This window comes from Oncorhynchus mykiss, chromosome 22 (genome assembly GCF_013265735.2).
Source record: "Oncorhynchus mykiss isolate Arlee chromosome 22, USDA_OmykA_1.1, whole genome shotgun sequence".
NCBI classification, from domain to species: domain Eukaryota; kingdom Metazoa; phylum Chordata; class Actinopteri; order Salmoniformes; family Salmonidae; genus Oncorhynchus; species Oncorhynchus mykiss.
The window spans coordinates 269,034-291,580 of record NC_048586.1 but is presented as its reverse complement, the minus strand read 5'-3'; the positions used below and the strand labels follow the sequence as shown (position 1 = coordinate 291,580).

The 22,547-nt window shown below is 40.1% G+C and overlaps 1 protein-coding gene across 8 annotated transcripts in view; it reads right to left on the bottom strand.

The window, feature by feature from the left end:
- Positions 1–18,468, bottom strand: part of mycbp2 (MYC binding protein 2) — a 294,316-nt gene extending 275,848 nt beyond the window's left edge. For 2 of the 8 annotated variants that reach the window (XM_021578599.2, XM_021578604.2), the window contains exons 1-2: positions 17,630–18,467; positions 13,070–13,145 (exon numbers count right to left, since the gene is read on the bottom strand). In XM_021578599.2, coding sequence (XP_021434274.2) covers positions 13,070–13,145; positions 17,630–17,898 — 345 coding nt within the window. In that variant the 5' untranslated portion in view covers positions 17,899–18,467. Of the gene's footprint in view, positions 1–13,069; positions 13,146–17,629 lie in introns of all 8 variants that reach the window. The other 6 variants (XM_021578603.2, XM_021578602.2, XM_021578600.2 and 3 more) reach the window with 5 other exon arrangements.
- Positions 18,469–22,547: the final 4,079 nt, after the last annotated feature.

The following is a 22,547-nucleotide window of genomic DNA, read 5'->3' as shown; positions in this document are numbered from 1 at the left end:
CGCTGTTGTGTGTGGGGAGTTAGACACAGCATTGTACGAGATCTACAGTTTCTTGGCAATTTCTCGCATGGAATAGCCTTTATTTCTCACAACAAGAACAGACTGACGAGTTTCAGAAAAAAGTCCTTTGTTTCTGGCCATTTTGAGCCTGTAATCAAACCCATAAATGCTGATGCTCCAGATACTCAACTAGTCTAAAGGCCAGTTGTATTGCTTCTTTATTCAGAACAGTTCAGCTGTGCTAACATAATTACAAAATACTTTTCTAATGATCAATTAGCCTTTTAAAATTATAAACTTCGATTAGCTAACAAAACGTGCCATTGGAACACAGGTGTGATGGTTGCTGATAATGGACCTCTGTACACCGATGTAGATATTCCATTTTTTAAATCAGTCGTTTCTAGCTATAAGTCATTTACAGCATTAACAATGCCTACACCGTATAAATGATGTTGTTGATGTTGTTATGATGATTGATGTTATTTTAAATGGACAAAAATAGTGCTTTCTTTCAAAAACAAGGACATTTCTAAGTGACCCCAAACTTTTGAATGGTAATCTATCCCCACCTCAGTGAACTAATTTATTGCGGAGGACTAGACTAAAAGCCAATTTATGTTTGTCCTGTACATTGAAATAACACATATGAAATCATGTAGTAACAAAAAAAGGGTTAAACAAATCAAAATATATTTTATATATTTGAGATTCCTCAAAAGTAGCCACCCTTTGCCTTGATTACAGCTTTACACACTTTGCATCCTCTCAACCAGCTTCACCTGGAATGCTTTTCCAACAGTCTTGAAGGAGTCCCCACATGCTGAGCACTTGAATGAGTAGGTGTGTCCAAACTTTTGACAAGTACTGGATGTACAGTGGGGCAAAAAAGTATTTAGTCAGCCACCAATTGTGCAAGTTCTCCCACTTAAAAAGATGAGAGGCCTGTAATTTATCATAGGTACACTTCAACTATGACAGACAAAAGGAGGGGAAAAAATCCAGAAAATCACATTGTAGGATTTTTAATTAATTAGCAAATTGTGGTGGAAAATAAGTATTTGGTCAATAACAAAAGTTTCTCAATACTTTGTTATATACCCTTTGTTGGCAATGACAGAGGTCAAACGTTTTCTGTAAGTCTTCACAAGGTTCACACACACTGTTGCTGGTATTTTGGCCCATTCCTCCATGCAGATCTCCTCTAGAGCAGTGATGTTTTGGGCCAGAAATCTTGCTTGTTTGTAGGTGACCAAATACTTATTTTCCACCATAATTTGCAAATAAATTCATAAAAAATCCTACAATGTGATTTTCTGGATGTTTTTTTTCACATTTTGTCTGTCATAGTTGAAGTGTACATATGATGAAAATTACAGGCCTCTCATCTTTTTAGGTGGGATAACTTGCACAATTGGTGGCTGACTAAATACTTTTTTCCCTTACTGTATGTATGTATGTATGTATGTATGTATGTATGTATGTATGTATGTATGTATGCATGCATGCATGTATGTAATTTCGGGGCAAACAGCCTAATGACCAAAGAATTGACTAATTGGGGTCAGCCCTTACACAGACATACACACTCTACACACACTTGGATTTTGTATTGTAGATATGTGGTTCTAGAAAAGTGGCTTGAGGGCACACGTGTTGTGAAAAGTGTTATGTAATGTAATATTTTTAATTGTATATAACTGCCTTAATGTTGCTAGACCCCAGGAAGAGTGGCTGCTGCCTTGGCTACTGGGGATCCTTAATAAATACAAAAATACAAATATGGCAGGGATCATCAAGCATATTTATTTTTAGCACATGTTCGGGGGGCCGGAACATAATTCCAAATCATTTCCAGACTGAAAATTGACCGCAAGAAGCCCAAACAGAAATATTTTGACTAAAACATAATAATTTCAAATCTTACTTACATTGGCATTTTAACACTCGTGGCTCCGTCAAGTAGGATTTGCAATGGCGAATTAACCTCTTTTACGCCAGCATTTACGACAAAGGCTGGTCTTCGAACGTATAACCATTACATATTGTCGTTCACCTCAGCTCATTGGCCATCTTCCAAGCTAGATTCCAAGATGATCAGTGGTCATTGGGCGAAAATACAGTCAATCAACGATAGACCGGTCCTACCATTGGTGTGCAATGAGGTCATTGATTGGTGTCTTCAAATCGGTTTGTTTTGGTCAATACGTCCCGGGAAAAGAACCATCAAGTATGGTTGTGTTAGTAACAACCAGAGGATTGCAATGAAACCAACCATGACTGGATAAACGTTTGTTGTGTGTGTGTGTAATTACCACAAACGCTTCGTCCAAAGTTGAATGAGACGGAAATCACGACGCAAGCGGTTTACAAATGAAGTACCCATGGCTGCTGCGTGCTTTGAACGGTGGCTTCACGTCATTTTGAAGATTTCAAAGTGTTGGAAAATGACATGCTGTTGGATTCCTCTCCTTTCACCTTCAGTGTGGCGAACACTCCCACTGACCTGCAACTTGAGCTTATCGATCTTCAGTCTAATGCAGTGATTGGATAACTGTTCAAAACAAATGTCACTGACGAGGTTCTATGCATCTCTCAATTAACTAAACTTCCCAAAGATTAGGAGTCATGCTCAGAAGATGTTCGTACTGTGTGGGTCAAACTATATACGTGAACACACATTTTCAGTGATGAAATATAACAAGTCAAGGCACAGATCATCTCTTACTGAATCTCACCTCTCAGCGCATAGCGACGTCAGAAACTATACCTGAGTTCACTGCTAGTCGATGCCCATCAGAGACATCACTCCTCACACTGATTGAGTAGTTTAAATGTAAAATGTTGAGCTCCTCCTCTGTGTTTTTGTGCATAATTCTGTTAACTAGAATTCTGTCCGTGGTGCTGAATGCAGTGTACTTTTCCCCTCCGTGTAGTTCATTGCATGTTTAATAATGTAAATACCTACCAAAAAGGAGAACATGGATGTGGTTTATTTCTGTGCATTTAAAAAGTTAAGTAGCGTATCTGGATGTGATTTACAGTAGATATATCTGTCAACACAGTCATACACATGATGTGTAATCCTGTAATATGATTCTGGCCAGCGATGGCAAAATTATATTCTAATGTGGCCCTCCATGGAAAATAATTGCCCAGGCCTGGTATAGGATTACTAAGCAGTCCTCCAACCTCCGGATGGAGAATGTTTCATGCTATTGATTGTTTTCCTCTTGCCTTGCTGCGTTGTCATGTTTCTGGCATCGCAGCTACTGACAGACGGTGATGTCATACAATTAGAAAGGAGCGGTCCTTCATTTCAGTGTACAACACCAGGGAGAGTTATCCACTTCTTTCCTCAGGGCGGGTAACACTCCCAGCAGCATAGCTAAGGCATTCAGCAAGGGACACGCTGTGCCTGTGTAAAGAGCTTAGCACTATTTACCAGAGAAATAAGGTTATAATATGCCAATAAGGCTTCAAAACAGAGAAAATGGCTGTTTGGGAAAGGAGCAGTAAAAGAGGGGGAAAAGGAGGAGTGGAGACAGAAATAATAGTGTAACTTTCCTATTTTCTAATAAATTTAGATTGAGAGAGGAGTCGTTATGGTAATGAATTCCAGTGTACAGTCGTGGCCAGAAGTTGAATGACAAATATTAATTTCCACAAAGTTCGCTGCTTCAGTGTCTTTAAATATTTTTGTCAGATGTTACTATGGAATACTGAAGTAAAATTACAAGCATTTCATACTTGTCAACGGCTTTTATTGACAATTACATGAAGTTGATGCAAAGAGTCAATATTTAAAGTGTTGACCCTTCTTTTTCAAGACCTCTGCAATCCGCCCTGGCATGCTGTTAATTAACTTCTGGGCCACATCCTGACTGATGGCAGCCCATTCCTCCATAATCAATGCTTGGAGTTTGTCAGAAATTGTGGGGTTTTGTTTGTCCACCCGCCTCTTGAGGATTGACCACAAGTTCTCAATGGGATTAAGGTCTGGGGAGTTTCCTGGCCATGGACCCAAAATATCAATGTTTTGTTCCCCGAGCCACTTAGTTATCACTTTTCCTTATGGCAAGATGCTCCATCATGCTGGAAGAGGCATTGTTCGTCACCAAACTGTTTCTGGATGTTTGGGAGAAGTTGCTCTCGGAGGATGTGTTGGTACCATTCTTTATTCATGGCTGTGTTATGGCTGAGAAGCAACCCCACACATGAATGGTCTCAGGATGATTTACTGTTGGCATGACACAGGACTGATGGTAGCGCTCACCTTGTCTTCTCCGGACAAGCTTTATTCCGGATGCCCCAAACAATCGGAAAGGGGATTCAGAGAAAATGACTTTACCCCAATCCTAAACAGTCCAATCCCTGTACCTTTTGCAGAATATCAGTCTGTCCATGATGCTTTTCCTGGAGAGAAGAGGTTTCTTTGCTGCCCTTCTTGACACCAGGCCATCCTCCAAAAGTATTTGCCTCACTGTGCGTGCAGATGCACTCACCTGTCTGTTGCCATTCCTGAGCAAGCTCTGTACTGGTGGTGACCTGATCCCGCAGCTGACTCACCTTTAGGAGACGGTCCTGGCGGTTGCTTGACTTTCTTGGGTGCCATGAAACCTTCACAACAACTGAACCGCTCTCGAAGTTCTTGATGATCTGATAAATGGTTGATTTAGGTGCAATCTTACTGGCAGCAATATCCTTGCCTGCGAAGCCCTTTTTGTGCAAAGCAATGATAACGGCACGTGTTTCCTTCCAGGTAACCATGGTTGACAGAGGAAGAACAATGATTCCAAGCACCAACCTCCTTTTGAAGCTTCCAGTCTGTTATTCAAACACAATCAGCATGACAGAGTGATCGTCAGCCTTGTCCTCGTCAACACTCACACGTGTTAACTTCTTATGGCTGGGGGGGCAGTATTGACTAGCTTGGATGAATAAGTTGCCCAAAGTAAACAGCCTGCTCCTCAGTCTCAGTTGCTAATATATGCATAGTATTAGTAGTATTGGATAGAAAACACTAAAGTTCCTAAAACTGTTTGAATTATGTCTGAGTATAACAGAACTCATATGGCAGGCAAAGGAGGAGAAATCAAAACAGGAAGTGAGAAACCTGAGCTTTGTATGTATTCACCAGAGCCCCCAATGAAATCTCCTTGAGATATTAATGATGTTGCACTGCCTGGGGGTTCAACTAAATGTCAACCATCAATAGAAATTTGAATGAGACTTCTACGTTGTTGTGGGAGTGAATGAGAGCAGACTGTATCAGGTGTCTGTCAAGCAGCCATTTTCTGATCACGCTTATTCCTCATGGTACCCACTTGCGTTCCATTGATCATGAAGACACGAAGGAACACTCCGGTTGGAACTTTATTGAAGCTATATGTTAAAAACATCCTAATGATTGATTCTGTACTTAGTTTGAAATGTTTCTTCAACCTGTAATATAAAACTTTACGTTTTTGTCTGATGTAACGCTGACCAGAATGAGCGTTTGGATATGTATACCAAACACGCTAACAAAAGAAGGTATTTGGACATAAATAACGGAAATTACCGAACAAAACAAATATTTATTGTGGACCTGGGATTCCTGGAGTGCTTTCTGATGTAGATCATCAAAGGGAATATTTATCATGTAATTTCTTTTTTTTGAAATCTGACACAGCGGTTGCATTAAGGAGAGGTATATCTATAATTAATTCCATGTGTTTAACTTGTATTATCATCTATATTTATGATGAGTATTTCTGTTGAATGATGTGCCTATGCAAAATCACTGGATGTTTTTGGAACTAGTGAATGTAATGCGCCAATGTAAACTCATATTTTGATAAATATTAACTTTATCAAACAAAACATACATGTATTGTGTAACATGAAGTCCTATGATGATCTTCATCAGATGACACTCAAAGGTTAGTTATTAATTTTATCTCTATGTGTGGTTTTTGTGACTCTGGCTGGAAAATCTTTTGTGGCTATGTGGTGACCTAACATAAATGTTTGTGGTGCTTTTGCTGTAAAGCATATTTGAAATCGGACACTGGTGGGATTAACAACGAGAATAGCTTTAAAATGGTATGAGATACATGTATGTTTGAGGAATTTTAATTATGAGATTGTTGATGTTTTGAAATTGGCGCCCTACACTGACTGGCTGTTGTCATATCGCTCCCGTTAATGGGATTGCAGCCATATGAAGTTAACGAGAGAGTCACTGACATGACGTCAGCTGGTCCTTTTGTGGCAGGGCTGAAATGCAGTGGAAATGTTCAGGAGCATACATTTAATTACAGTACTAGTCAAAAATGTTGAATGAGGTGTGTCCAGGGCTTCTCTATTTTTACTATTTTTGTCCTGACAACAAACACCACTAACCTATTTTACCATCTACGCAATAATCATTTGGAACTTAACGGAGAGAGTCTACGAATGAGACCCAAAAAAGTACAGTCGAGTGCTCAAAACAAACCCCCGAATCAAACTTTGCTTTTGCCCGCGGCACACCATATGGCAACAAATCACGAAGATAGGAGAGAACAGCTGCCATAAAAACTGTAAAGACATGGGCCCAATTTACACCGTTGAGAAACGGGGGTTTCGTGAGTTGGTGCTAACACTCAACCCAAGGTACCAAATGCAAATTGATATGTGACACGTATTAATGTCAAAATAACATGCAAAACAGGCAAGCCCCCAAAAATATATATTGTTTTATTTTTTTTATTTTACCTTTATTTAACCAGGTAGGCAAGTTGAGAACAAGTTCTCATTTACAATTGCGACCTGGCCAAGATAAAGCAAAGCAGTTCGACAGATACAACAACACAGAGTTACACATGGAGTAAAACAAACACAGTCAATAATAAAGTATAAACAAGTCTATATACAATGTGAGCAAATGAGGTGAGAAGGGAGGTAAAGGCAAAAAAGGCCTTGGTGGCAAGGTAAATACAATATAGCAAGTAAAACACTGGAATGGTAGTTTTGCAATGGAAGAATGTGCAAAGTAGAAATAAAAATAATGGGGTGCAAAGGAGCAAAATAAATAAATAAATAAAATACAGTTGGGAAAGAGGTAGTTGATAGGGCTAAATTATAGGTGGGCTATGTACAGGTGCAGTAATCTGTGAGCTGCTCTGACAGTTGGTGCTTAAAGCTAGTGAGGGAGATAAGTGTTTCCAGTTTCAGAGATTTTTGTAGTTCGTTCCAGTCATTGGCAGCAGAGAACTGGAAAGAGAGGCGGCCAAAGAAAGAATTGGTTTTGGGGGTGACTAGAGAGATATACCTGCTGGAGCGTGTGCTACAGGTGGGAGATGCTATGGTGACCAGCGAGCTGAGATAAGGGGGTAAGTACCTTAACTGTTAAGTAGAATTAAAAATGTAATAAGAAATAGGCCTTTACATGTGGTCATTTTATATGAACTATTTATCAATTTAATTGACAGAAAATGTGCTATATCGTGATATATCATGTATCATTATCGGGATAGGAAATGACCTATATCGTGATATGAGATTTTGGCCATATCGCCCAGCCCTATGACAAAGTAATGATGGACTGTCGTTTCTCTTTGTTTATTTGAGCTGTTCTTGACTTGGACTTTTACCAAATAGGGCTATCTTCTGTATACCAACCCTACCTTGTCACAGCACAACTGATTGGCTCAAACGCATTAAGGAAATAAATTCTACAAATTAACTTTTAACAACGGATTCCAGGGGACTACCTCATGAAGCTGGTTGAGAGAATGCAAACAGTATCCAAAGCTGTCAAAGCAAAGGGTGGCTACTTTGAAGAATCTAAAATATACTTTGATTTGCTTAACAATTTTTGGGGTTATTACATGATCCCATAGTTTTGATGTCTTCACTATTATTCTACAATGTAGAAAATGGTAAAAATAAAGAAAAACCCTTGAATGAGTAGGTTTGTCCAAACTTGACTGGTGCTGTAAGTCACATATGTTGCATGGACTCACTCCGTCTGCAATAAGTATTTACATGATATTTGAATGACTACCCAATCTCTGTATGCCACACATACAATGATCTGTAGGGTCCCTCAGTTGAGCAGTGTATTTTAAGCACAGATTCAACCACACAGACCAGGGAGGTTTTGCAAGATGGGCATAAACCTTGTTAGCCACTAATTCTAATTGCTAGTTAGCTGGTCGGCTAGCTAGCTAATAAATGTACTGACCAAATGTAATTAGCTATACAGCTTGATATACACCAGTGATGGTGTAGACCAATATCAGCATGTTCGTGCAACAGTATCTTCTAAATCAAAGAGTAACACGCAAAGCATGAATATGTAAACTACATGAAGTAGCTAAGAGAAAACAGATGTAGCTAAAGATTGGGTCCCCTAAGAAAAACAACGCTTTGTGTTCCTACCCTGTCACAATAACTCCTCTCTGGCATTTTCTTCATTGTCACGTTAAGCATTTCACCCGTTGTATTTGGCGCATGTCACAAATACAATTTTATTTGGTGAATCTGTGTTTGAATTTCACTGCTCGATTGAGGGACCTTACAGATAATTGTATGTGTGGGGTACAGAGATGAGGTAGCCATTCAAAACTCATGTTAACCCCTTTATTATTATTATTATTATTATTCAGAGTGAGTCCATGCAACTTATGTGACTTGTTTAGCTAATGTTTAGTACTGAATTTATTTAGGCTTGCCATAAGGGGTTGAATACTTACAAGACATTTCAGCTTTTCATTTACATTTTATAATTTTTTTTATAATTCCACTAACATTATGGGGTACGGAGTAGAGGTCGACCGATTATGATTTTTCAACGCCGATACCAATTATTGGAGGACCAAAAAAAGCTGATAGTCTGATTTAATTATTTTTAATATATATATAAAAAAAAAATCAATCAGACTATATATAAAATATTTGCAATTACAACAATACTGAACACTTATTTTAACTTAATATAATACATCAATAAAAATCAATTAGTCTCAAATAATGAAACATGTTAAATTTGGTTTAAATAATGCAAAAACAAAGTGTTGAAGAAGAAAGTAAAGGTGCAATATGTGCCATGTAAGAAAGCTAACATTTAAGTTCCTGGCTCGGAACATGAGCATGAACATATGAAAGCTGGTGGTTGCTTTTAACATGAGTCTTCAATATTACCAGGTAAGAGGTTTTAGGTTGTAGTTATTATAGGACTATTTCTCTCTATACCATTTGTATTTCAGATACCTTTGACTATTGGATGTTCTTATAGGCATTATAGTATTGCCAGCCTAATCTCGGGTGTTGATAGGCTTGAAGTCAAACAGCGCTGTGCTTCAAGCATTGCGAAGAGCTGCTGCAAAGTGCTGTTTCAATGAATGCTTACGAGCCTGCTGCTGCCTACCACCACTCAGACTGCTCTATCAAATCATAGACTTAATTATAATAAACACACAGAAATGCGAGCCTTAAGTCATTCATATGGTCAAATCCAGAAACTATAATTTCGAAAACATTTTTTCTTTCAGTGAAATACAGAACCGGTCCTTATTTTATCGAACGGGTGGCATCGCCTAGTCTAAGTCTGTTACATTGCACAACCTTCAATGTTGTCATAATTACGTAAAATTCTGGCAAATTAGTCTTTGTTAGGAAGAAATGGTCTTCACACAGTTCGCAACAAGCCAGGCGGCCCAATTTGCTGCATATACCCAACTATAACATTTTCCGTCAAGATAGAACTGCCAAAGGGGGAGGAGTTGCAGTCCACTGCAGAGATAGCCTGCAAAGTAATGTCATACGTTCCAGGTCCATACCCAAACAGTTCGAACTACTAATTTAAAAAAATTACTCTCTCCAGAAATAAGTCTCTCACTGTTGCCGCCTGCTACCGACCCCCCTCAGCTCCCAGCTGTGCCCTGGACACCATTTGTGAATTGATCGCCCCCCATCTAGCTTCAGAGTTTGTTCTGTTAGGTGACCTAAACTGGGATATGCTTAACATCCCGGCAGTCCTACAATCTAAGCTAGATGCCCTCAATCTCACACAAATCATCAAGGAACCCACAAGGTACAACCCTAAATCTGTAAACAAGGGCACCCTAATAGACGTTATCCTGACCAACTGGCCCTCAAAATACACCTCCGCTGTCTTCAACCAGGAACTCAGCGATCACTGCCTCATTGCCTGTATCCGCTACGGATCCACAGTCAAACAACCATCCCTCATCACTGTCAAACGCTCCCTAAAACACTTCTGCGAGCAGGCCTTTCTAATCGACCTGGCCCGGGTATCCTGGAAGGATATTGACCTCATCCCGTCAGTTGAGGATGCCTGGTTATTCTTTAACTGTAACTTGCTCACCATCTTAGATAAGCATGCTCCGTTCAAAAAATGCAGAACTAAGAACAGATATAGCCCTTGGTTCACTCCAGACCTGACTGCCCACGACCAGCACAAAAACATCCTGTGGCGGACTGCAATAGCATCGAATAGTCCCCACGATATGCAATTGTTCAGGGAAGTCAGGAACCAATACACGCAGTCAGGCCAGCTTCTTCAAGCAGAAATTTGCTTCCTGTAGCTCTAACTCCAAAAAGTTCTGGGACACTGTAAAGTCCATGGAGAACAAGAGCACCTCCTCCCCGCTGCCACCTGCACTGAGGCTAGGTAACACGGTCACCACCGATAAATCCATGATTATCGAAAACTTCAACAAGCATTTCTCAACAGCTGGCCATGCCTTCCTCCAGGCTACTCTAACCTCGGCCAACAGCCCCCCCCCCCCCCGATCCACCTCTACGCAGACGACACCATTCTGTATACTTCTGGCCCTTCCTTGGACACTGTGCTATCTAACCTCCAAACGAGCCTCAATGCCATACAACATTCCTTCCGTGGCCTCCAACTGCTCTTAAAACGCTGGTAAAACCAAATGCATGCTTTTCAACCGTTTGTTGCCTGCACCCGCATGCCCGACTAGCATCACCATCATGGTTGGTTCCGACCTAGAATATGTGGAGATCTATAAGTACCTAGGTGTCTGGCTAGACTGTAAACTCTCCTTCCAGACTCATATCTCCAATCTAAAATCAAATCTAGAGTCGGCTTTCTATTCAGCAACAAAGCCTCCTTCATTCACGCCGCCAAACTTACCCTAGTAAAGCTGACTATCCTACCGATCCTCGACGATGTCATCTACAAAATAGCTTCCAATACTCTACTCAGCAAACTGGATGCAGTTTATCACAGTGCCATCCGTTTCGTTACTAAAGCACCTTATACCACCCACCACTGCGACCTGTATGCTCTAGTCGGCTGGCCCTCGCTACATATTCGTCACCAGACCCACTGGCTCCAGCTCATCTACAAGTCCATGCTAGGTAAAGCTCCGCCTTATCTCAGTTCACTGGTCACGATGGCAACACCCACCCGTAGCACACGCTCCAGCAGGTGTGTGCATCTCACTGATCATCCCTAAAGCCAACACCTCATTTGGCCACCTTTCCTTCCAGTTCTCTGCTGCCTGTGACTGGAACAAATTGCAAAAATCGCTGAAGTTGGAGACTTTTATCTCCCTCACCAACTTCAAACATCTGCTATCTGAACAGATAACCGATCGCTGCAGCTGTACATAGTCTATTGGTAAATCGCCCACCCAATTTACCTACCTCATCCCCATACTGTTTATATTTATTTACTTTTCTGCTCTTTTGCACACCAGTATCTCTACCTGCACATGACCATCTGATCATTTATCACTCCAGCGTTAATCTGCAAAATTGTAATTATTCGCCTACCTCCTCATGCCTTTTGCACACAATGTATAAAGACTTTTTTTCTTTCTACTGTGTTATTGACTTGTTAATTGTTTACTCCATGTGTAACTCTGTGTTGTCTGTTCACACTGCTATGCTTTATCTTGGCCAGTTGTAAATTATAACTTGTTCTCAACTAGCCTACCTGGTTAAATAAAGGTGAAATAAAAAAATAAATATACCCCGACTGTGCTTGCACAGAACGCAAGAGAAGTGACAATTTCCCTAGTTAATAAGATAGCCTGCTAACATGAATTTCTTTCAACTAAATATGTAGGTTTAAAAAAATATATATACTTGTGTATTGGTTTTAAGAAAGGCATTGATGTTTATGGTTAGGTACATTGGTGCAATGATGGTGCTTTTTTCACGAATGCACGTGTTAAATCATCACCCGTTTGGTAAAGTAGGCTGTGATTTGATGATAAATTAACAGGCACCACATTGATTATTTGCAACGCAGGACAAGCTAGTTAAACTAGTAATATCATCAATGTGTAATTAACTAGAGATTATGTGAAGATTGATAGTTTTTTTATAAGATAAGTTTAATGCTAGCTAGCAACTTACCTTGGCTCCTTGCTGCACTCACGTAACAGGTGGTCAGCCTGCCACACAGTCTCCTCGTGGAGTGCAATGTAATCTGCCATAATCTGCAAAAATGCCTATTACTATGTAAACTTGAAATCGGCCCAGCCGATTAATCGGTCGACCTCTAGTTTGGAGTGTCAGCCAGTGACAAAACATCTCAATTAAATACATTTTTCATTCAGGCTGTAAAAACAAAATGTGGAAAAAGGGGTGTAAATACTTTGCATGCACTGTATGCATAGGGTGTTGAACATATAACATATGCAAATAGCATATCAGCACATACGTGACATTGTACACAGATTTCTGTGACTATTTTTGGCTAAAAAGTATACAAAAAAAGTACCAGAGTTAATTTGATAGAGGGAGAAACCAACTAAGCAAGATTGTGCCCATGCATGCATGCATATAGCATAGGTAGTGTAGTTATGCAAATGAGTTGTACCTTGCAATTAGATGCTTTGATAAAGGTGAGGCATTCGAAGAACATTTAAAATATTATATATTTTCTTCTCAGCTTGAGATTCTCAAAATAGTTGTAGTAGCCCATCTTAGACCAAAAATAACTGAAGCAACAGATTTGCAATGAATCTATTATATTATTCTGAGAAAATTGAGTGACTCAAGGTAGGTCAGGTCCCTCTTGTACCAAGAAAATGTATCTTACCTCTGTTCCTGTTTTGACTTTTGACTTCAACTTTTGCCGCCGTTTCAGCTTCTTCTTGTTTAAAGTTTTCTTTCCCCTGAAACACATTGTAAAAAAGACATTAGCAAATCCAATAACAGCTGGGCCTATAGCTTATCACAACTATGTTAAGATAAGATTGTAACAGATTAACCCCACCCAAAAAATATATATTTTTAAATCAATAAAAAAAATTGGGGACAGAAAGAATACAAATAGTACAATGCCATACCTTTATTTTGAAGGCTAACCCCCCCACCCCTCATTTTACGCTGCTACTACTCTGTTTATCATATATGCAGTCACTTTAACTATATATTCATGTTCATACTACCTCAATTGGGCCGACCAACCAGTGCTCCCACACATTGGCTAACCGAGCTATCTGCATTGTGTCCCACCCACCACCCGCCAACCCCTCTTTTACGCTACTGCTACTCTCTGTTCATCATATATGCATAGTCACTTTAACCATATCTACATACTACCTCAAATCAGCCTGACAAGCTGGGGTCTGTATGTAGCCTCGCTACTTTTATAGCCTCGCTACTGTACATAGCCTATTTCTTTACCTACCCATTATTCACCTAATACCTTTTTGCACTATTGGTTAGAGCCTGTAAGTAAGCATTTCACTGTAAGGTGTACTACACCTGTTCTATTTGGCACATTTGACAAATAAACTGCTGTAAGTGCACTGTTGTGAGCAATGTGGGCCCTAAAAGTACAGAAATAGTGTCCTCTGCGTGTATACTTCGTATTTTGGAGAATAGTACGACATCCGGGAACTTTTGGCATATTAACTATATCCATGCTGTGACCAATAAGCATACTATATACTCAATTCACGTCACAAATAGTACGGTTAGTACGAGTATTCGAACACAGCTTATGACTGGCTTCGAGGTCCAGATTTGAATTTGAGAGCCCTATGGGTACGGCACAAGGAAGTGACACACCCACGAAAGCTTCTGTCCACAACATAACGGACTTGGCATTTGGATGGCGTAAGTGTATGTATTCACTTGCTCCAGTGGGCAGGGGACCATCCACACCACAGAGATCCTATTTAAGCAATACGGCACCTCAGGGGTTTGTGGTATATGGCCAATAAACCACGGCTAAGGGCTGTTCTTATGCACGACGCATCATGGAGTGCCTGGACACAGCCCTATTGCTATTATAAACTGGTTACCAACATAATTAGACCAGCAGAAATAAAAGTTGTGTCATACCCGTAGTATACGGTCTGATATACTACGGCTGTCAGACAATCAGCATTCAGGGCTGGAACCACAGTTTCTAATAATATTTATATCCTATTAATAATAGTTCTATGTAATTATTTGATCCATGCACCCTTCCTATCCAAAATACGATAAGTGATATTATTGTATTAAGACATTAGAGCATAAGTTAATGGTTTGAGCAAATAAGTCTAGCTAGCATAATCGGTGTGAAATGGCTAGCTAGTAGCAGGGTGCGCCCAACTAGTGTTTCAAAATCAGTGACGTCACTCGCTGGGACCTTGAAGTAGTTTCCCTTGCTCTGCTTTTGTGGAGTCCATGGGTAACGATGCCTCAAGGGTGACTGTTGTCGATGTGTGCAGAGGGTCACTGGATCGAGACAAGGTAGGAGCGAGGAGAGGGATGGAAGCGACACTGTTACACTAGCACTAACTAGCTAGATGAGTGACATGATTCTCGCTGGATTTGAATTCAGATATACAGTCAAAAGTTTGGACACCTACTCATTCAAGTCTTTTTTTTTTTTTACTATTTTCTACATTGTAGAATAGTGAAGACATCAAAACAATGACATAACACATATGGGATCATGTAGTAACCAAAAAAACATAAGAGACCCTGGAGACCCTTGGCTTCATGAGGAATGCTTTTCCAACAGTCTTGAAGGAGTTCTCACATATGCTGAGCACTTGTTGGCTGCTTCTCCATCACTGTGGTCCGACTCATCCCAAACCATCTCAATTGGGTTGAGGTCGGGGGATTGTGGAAGCCAGATACTCTGATGCAGCACTCCATCACTCTCCTTCTTGGTCAAATAGCCCTTATACAGCCTGGAGGTATGTTGGGTCATTGTCTTGTTGAAAATGAGATGATAGTGGGAATAAGCGCAAACCAGGTGGGATGGCGTATCGCTGCAGAATTCTGTGGTAGCAATGCTGGTTAAGTGTGCCTTGAATTCTAAATAAATCACAGACCGTGTCACCAGCAAACCAACCATGCTTGGTGTTTCAAAGACACGGCAACTGGAAACAAAAATCTAAAATTTGGACTCCGACTAAAAGGATATATATATATATATATATATATATATATATACACACACAGTTGAAGTCTGAAGTTTACATACACCTTTGCCAAATACAATTAAACTCAGTTTCACAATTCCTGACATTTAATCCAAGTAAAAATTCCCTGTTTCAGGTCAGTTAGGATCACCACTTTATTTTAAGAATGGGAAATGTCAGAATAATAGGAGAGAGAATTATTTATTTCAGCTTTTATTTCTTTCATCACATTCCCAGTGGGTCAGAAGTTTACATACTAATTGGAGTGTATTTGGTAGAATTGCCTTTAAATTATTTAACTTGGGTCAAACATTTCAGGTAGCTTTCCACAGGCTTCCCACAATAAGTTGGGTGAATGTTGGCCCATTCCTTCTGACAGAGCTGGTGTAACCGAGTCAGGTTTGTAGGCCTCCTTGCTCGCACACACTTTTTCAGTTCTGCCCACAGATTTTCTATAGGATTGAGGTCAGGGCTTTGTGATGGCAACTCCAATACCTTGACTTTGTTGTCCTTAAGCCATTTTGCCACAACTTTGGAAGTATGCTTGGGGTCATTGTCCATTTGGAAGACCCATATGCGACCAAGCTTTAACTTCCTGACTGATGTCTTGAGATGTTGCCCCAATACATCCACAATTTTCCCTCCTCATGCATCCATCTATTCTGTGAAGTGCACCAGTCTCTCCTGCAGCAAAGCACCCCCACAACATGATGCTGCCACCCCCGTGCTTCACGGTTGGGATGGTGTTCTTTGGCTTGCAAGCCTCACCCTTTTTCCTCCAAACGATGGTCATTACGACCAAAGTTCTATTTTTATTTTCATCAGACCTGAGGACATTTCTCCAAAAAGTACCATCTTTGTCCCCATGTGCAGTTGCAAACCGTAGTCTGTCTTTTTTATGGCGGTTTTGGGGCAGTGGCTTCTTCCTTGCTGAGCGGCCTTTCAGGTTATGTTGATATAGGACTCGTTTTACTTTGGATATAGATACTTTTGTACCTGTTTCCTCCAGCATCTTCACAAGGTCCTTTGCTGTTGTTCTGGGATTTATTTGCACTTTCCGCACCAAAGTACATTCATCTCTAGGAGACTGAACACGTCTCCTTCCTGAGCGGTATGACGGCTGCGTGGTCCCATGGTGTTTATACTTGTGTACTATTGTTTGTACAGATGAATGTGGTACCTTCAGGCATTTGGAAGTTGCTCCCAAGGATGAGACAGACTTGTGGAAGTTTACTATTTTTTTCTGAGGTCTTGGCTGATTTCTTTTGATTTTCCCATGTTGTCAAGCAAAGAAGCACTGAGTTTAAAGGTAGGCCTTGAAATACATCCACGGGTACACCTCCAATTCACTGAATTGATGTCAATTAGCCTGTCAGAAGCTTCTGAAGCCATGATTTTCTGGAATTTTCCAAGCTGTTTAAAGGCACAGTCAACGTAGTGTATGTAAACGTGTGACCCACTGGAATTGTGATAGTGAATTATAGATTATTTAATTTGTCTGTAAACAATTGTTGGAAAATGTACTTGTGTCATGCACAAAGTAGATGTCGTAACCGACTTGCCAAAACTATAGTTTGTTCACAAGAAATTTGTGGAGTGGTTGAAAAACTAGTTTTAATGACTCCAACCTAAGTGTATGTACACTTCTGACTTCAACTGTAATATATATATATATATATATATGGGAATATATCCCAGATACACACACTGTTCGATAAACATATCTAGCTAAACTGGCTAGTCAAAAATTCAGCAGCTACTGACGTCTTATTTGTTTATCTTTCCGAATTTGCAGACTAGCTACCTACATATATTCACCCAAAAGCAACCCCATACGAAGAGTAAGTCTGACCTAGTTACCAACCTTGTAACGTTACACCCCGTAAAAAACCACCAACACAACGAAGCTAGCGAGGAAATGCTAGCTACAGGTTAACTAGCGACTCATTAGCTGACGTTAGCTAGCCAAGTTACCGATATAACTAGGTAGCACTATTGACGGGTTTCTGCAAACTAACCTACCCATAACGTTACCCCACAGTAAAAGTATTATCACGACTGGACACTAACAGCGATCATGTGGCTAACTAGCTGTGTGAGCATGCAGTCCAACACTGGTGATGTGAAAACCATGCAGGTTGTTGGGCTAATTAACGTAGCAAGTTAGCTACGAAGGCTGCATACTAGCTCAGACAAGCCTGCAATTTAGAAATTTCACAATTCCAACCTACCTTCCTTGGTTTATCCCTTGCTCCTTGTCATTGATAGCCGTGGAATAAATCCTCCTGTATCTTTCCGCTAAAGCTCGCCCAGAGAGTAGAAGTTGGTATCGACTTCGGCAATCCGACTGGGTTCCCGGTGTTTGACAAGAACCCATTCCCGAACCAAAAGAGGAGAAATCGTCCCCAACTCCAGAAATGACGCTGATGCCCAGCCGCATCGAAGGTAATGGGGATGGCACAATCGCTCCACCACCGACAGCTGCAGCAGCACACATCATCGTTTTGGAGAACAATGCATATACTGCATCAGAAAATATAACAGCTACCTAGATAGCTTGCCGTTATATCACAACTGTCATTCGAAAATCCTACACCTCGTCATTTGTCCATCCTGAAATGCAGCTACATCCAGTGTATCTCCTAAAACGGTACAAACGGAGTCAACGCAGGGCAACTACGAAATAGGCTTCCAGTTCCAGACCGTGGAATCGGCACTTGTTTCCCTGAATTCCGAATCTCAAGCCATTTTGTCTTTGGAATTAATAAAGCAATACTCTTTTTTAACGTGTGTCTTCACTGTGTAGTATTTCTTTACTCCGAATAGGCAGCACTTTCAAATGTGTTGTCATCTTAGCTTCTTCATCATCATCATCCTTCTTCTTCTGTGGGTTTTATGGTGGACTAGACACAAAAAGGTGTATTGCCGCCTCCAACTGGACGATTTGAAACCAAAAATAAATCCATGCATAATTGTGAAACTAACTTAATCTACCCTAATAAAAATAGTGCATTCTTTTAGTTCTCCATATCTCCTTCTCAGGCTCTAGGACCTGAGACGGTGGCTTGTGCCAATATTGCATGTAACTCCTTTGCTGAGAAATGTTTCAGCCCCAGGAACCGCTCCGCCGCAATTACTATGATTTATATCTTCCTGGACCTTCTCTCCACGACAGTGCCATTAATTACCATAGCTATAAATTCTACAAAGTCCACCTTCCGAACCTTTAAAATGTCAGGATCCTGCTGGTGAAAGGCAACCCCTGCAGTGTAGGCCTATCCACTACCATGGACTCTTCTTGTGCACCATTCAAACCCTCAACCCATTTCACAGCTGCTGCATATGAAATGCTCTGTACAACCCTGACTTTTGCCACCTCATTCTCATTCACCCTTGTGGGGCATTCGGAAGATGTAGCTTCATGGTTCGCAACATGTCACATATTCATCACTTTCCTAACACATAATAAGATGCTTCATCATCCTTTTCTGCTGCTCATTACTAGTTTATTTATTTATTTGTATTGAAAATGTCTGGGATCTTTAATTACAGCTCATGAAACACTTTACATGTTGCTTTTACATTTTTTTGTTCAGTATATCTCAATCTCAAAAATATTGAAATATATGGAAAATTGTAGGTTTAAAATCAAGACTTCTCTCAAACCTGTATGGCAGATTGAGGGAAAGAGGATGGTCAGTTTGTCAAGGCCGATAATAACCTTTTAACAAAAAAATATTTTATTATTATTATTCATAATACAAAATCAACTTACATTGCTACATCAAACATGTCTAACGAAACAAAACACAGGTATTAACAAGAAAATACTCAAACCTACAAAAAATATCAATAAAATACAAAAATAAACAATTTTAGTGCAATTGTATTCACTCTGAAAAAATCTTATTATAATGATTTAGAAAGATGTTGTTCTTGTTGTTATTCACTAGGGTTAATGTTTTAATAAGATAGTTGAATTCAATCAGAAAAATTTGTAATTTTGGTATAGAATTTGGGAATTTTTGTTTGAAGTATTTGACAACAAGAATAAAAACATGTACAATCATTTCAGTGGTCTTGTTATCATCGCAATAGTAACATACTATATATTTTATGTCAAAAACATAGGCAGTGTTCATAATGGTAAATATGTATGTTTCAAGGTTTTCCCAAAATTCTGACACAAATTTACATTCAAAGAACAAATGAGACAGATTCTCACCTTCTTTTTCACAGAAAACGCAGATATCATCAATACCCACAAATTTGGATATCATAGAATTACATGGATATATCTTATGTAAAATTTTGAAGTGCACTTCCTTAACATTGTTTGGTATACAGTATTGCTCACTGCTCGTTACTAGTATTATGCTAGCTGCACAAATGATGACGTCAAGTAGTATGGTAATGATGAAACCTTCAAAATAAAAGCCCGCATTGCAAAACTGCAATGTGGATAACTCATTCAGAAGACATTGAATTTTAATCAATGACCACTTTTTTGTGCCAACAAGAAAAGACAATAGGTCATTTATGAGGGGAAAAAAGTATAATATGACACTGGTATGTTGCGCATGTTGGGCTGTAGAGAGAACACTGTTCTACCTGTCTCAGTTAAGTGGGGTGGAAAATACTCATTAAGGTCTTTACTAACCAAATGTGTAGTTTTGGAGGGGGACTGTGTCATACATATCCAGCAGCACCCCCTCCATAGCCCACAATACAATACACTGTAATAGACTGTACATGGGATACATCATGGGATGTAGAGAGAACTTTATATATTGGTTTATATATTTGGTTTGTAGAGACCCTACTGAGTATTTTCCACCCCACCTTAGCTGAGACAGGTAGAAAAGTTATCTTTCTACATGCCAATATGTATCCCATGTACAGTCTATTACAGTGTATTGCATTTGAGGCTATGGAGAGGGAATAGTGAAAAGCCAGGAGCAGGCTGTGTGACACAACCAGTGGCGATTTTAGCATGTAAATCTTGGTCGGGCAAAAAAACATTTTTGGGGGATGCATGCCAGCAAAGTCACTACACAACACAACACTAAACAACATATTAATTTCACTATAACGGTGACAAACGATGCCCACAAACTGAATTCAGAACATGGGCCATTTTTACAATGTTCTCCCTGTACACCAAGTCAGAACCGTAGGATAAATAAAGGGGGCATATAAAATAAAATATAATTGTATTTGTCACATTTGCCATATACAACAGTGAAATGCTTACTTACAAGCCCTTATCCAACAGTGCCGTTTTAAGAAAAAATTTGTTAAGTATTTACTAAAATAAACTGAAGTAAATATATATATATATATATATATATATATATATATATAATAATTAAGGAGCAACAATAAAATAATAATAATAGCGAGGCTATATACAAGGGTTACCGCTACATAGTCAATGTGCAGGGGCACCGGTTAGTCGAGGTAACTGAGGTAATATGTACATGTAGGTAGAGTTAAAGTGACTTTGCATAGATAATAAGCAGAGAGTAGCACCAGTTCAGGAGTCTTATGGCCTGGGGGTAGAAGCTCTTAAGAAGCCTTTTGGAACCGCTTGCCGTGCAGTAGCAGAGAGAACAGTCTATGATTGGGGTGGCTGGAGTCTTTGTACATTTTTTGGGCCTTCCTCTGACACCGCCTGGTATAGAGGTCCTGGATGGCAGGAGGCTTGGCCCCAGAGATGTACTGAGCCGTACGCACTACCCTCTGTAGTGCCTTGCGGTCGGAGGCCGAGCAGTTGCCATACCAGGCGGTGATGCAACCAGTCAGGATAATTTCGATGGTGCAGCTATAGAACTTTTTGAGGATCTGAGGACCCATGCCAAACCTTTTCAGTCTCCTGAGGGAAATAGGCTTTGTGGTGCCCTCTTCACAACTGTCTTGGTGTGTTTGGACCAAAGTAGTTTGTTGGTGATGTGGAAGGAACTTGAAGGGCTCAACCTGCTCCACTACAGTCTGGTAAATGAGAATGGGGGGCGTGCTCAGTCCTCCTTTTCCTGTAGTCCACAATCATCTCTTTTGTCTTGATCACGTTGAGGGAGAGGTTGTTATCCTAGCAGCAGCCTCAGCTCTGCTTCAGGGATGGTTAAAGTATGGAGGGATGCTCAGTCAAGAGTGACGAAATGATGAGCTGGATTGGGATGAGATGACAGGCAATTACCATCAACACTTCCAGGAGCTGGGCTTTATATGGTTGTGTCCTCTATGGTTGGATTGGCTAATTTACTGCAATGTCAGTGATGCCACCACAAGTGGTGAGTGACAATAATCCAGTTTGCTTCCATTCTGCTCCTGAGGTGCATGTACAGGTTTTGTTCCAGCCCAGTATTAATTCAACATCGTAAAATTAAAGTTAAGGTTGCAAAGGGAGGGAATACCACTGGCCATTTTCTAAATGTAAAAAACAACCATCTTTTTGGGAAACTTTTCATGTAAAATATTAAAATTAAAAATGTTCTATCTGAAAAATAAATTCACAAAGTAAAGCATTATCCTAAATATAACTCCTCAACTTAGTGAATACTGTTGCTGTAATATGAGGGTTACAGAATAGAACATACTTGATATTTTTGTTTTTTTAAATAATTCTACTATGCCAATATTAACCATGTACAACCATCCGGAAGTCTCTTGAGTGTGTGCAATCAGTCTGTTATATGAGACTGTATAAATATGGGTGCATTCCATTTCTGACACATGCTAGATCTTACAACGCCTGGATAGGTATTTTACGTATCAGCTAACCACATTATATGTTATAGCAATCTGGTGCTCGACGGCACAGTCGATGACGTGGCACGCAACCATTGGTTGTTGCATGCAATGTCTGAGCAAGTAAACATGACCAATGATTGCGTGCAACTTCGTCGACTGTGCAGTCGGGCACCAGATTGCTATAACATGGTTACTTTACCGGGTCAGATTCCACTTGCCTCCAGAACAGAACTGGATGTTTTTTGTTTGTCGCACAATTCTCTGTAAACCCTAGACACTGTCGTGTGTGAAAAGCCCAGGAGGCCGGCTGTTTCTGAGATACTGGAACCGGCACGCCTGGCATCGACGAGCATACCACGCTCACTGGTATACCGGACACCTCCGCAATGCGGGGGGGAC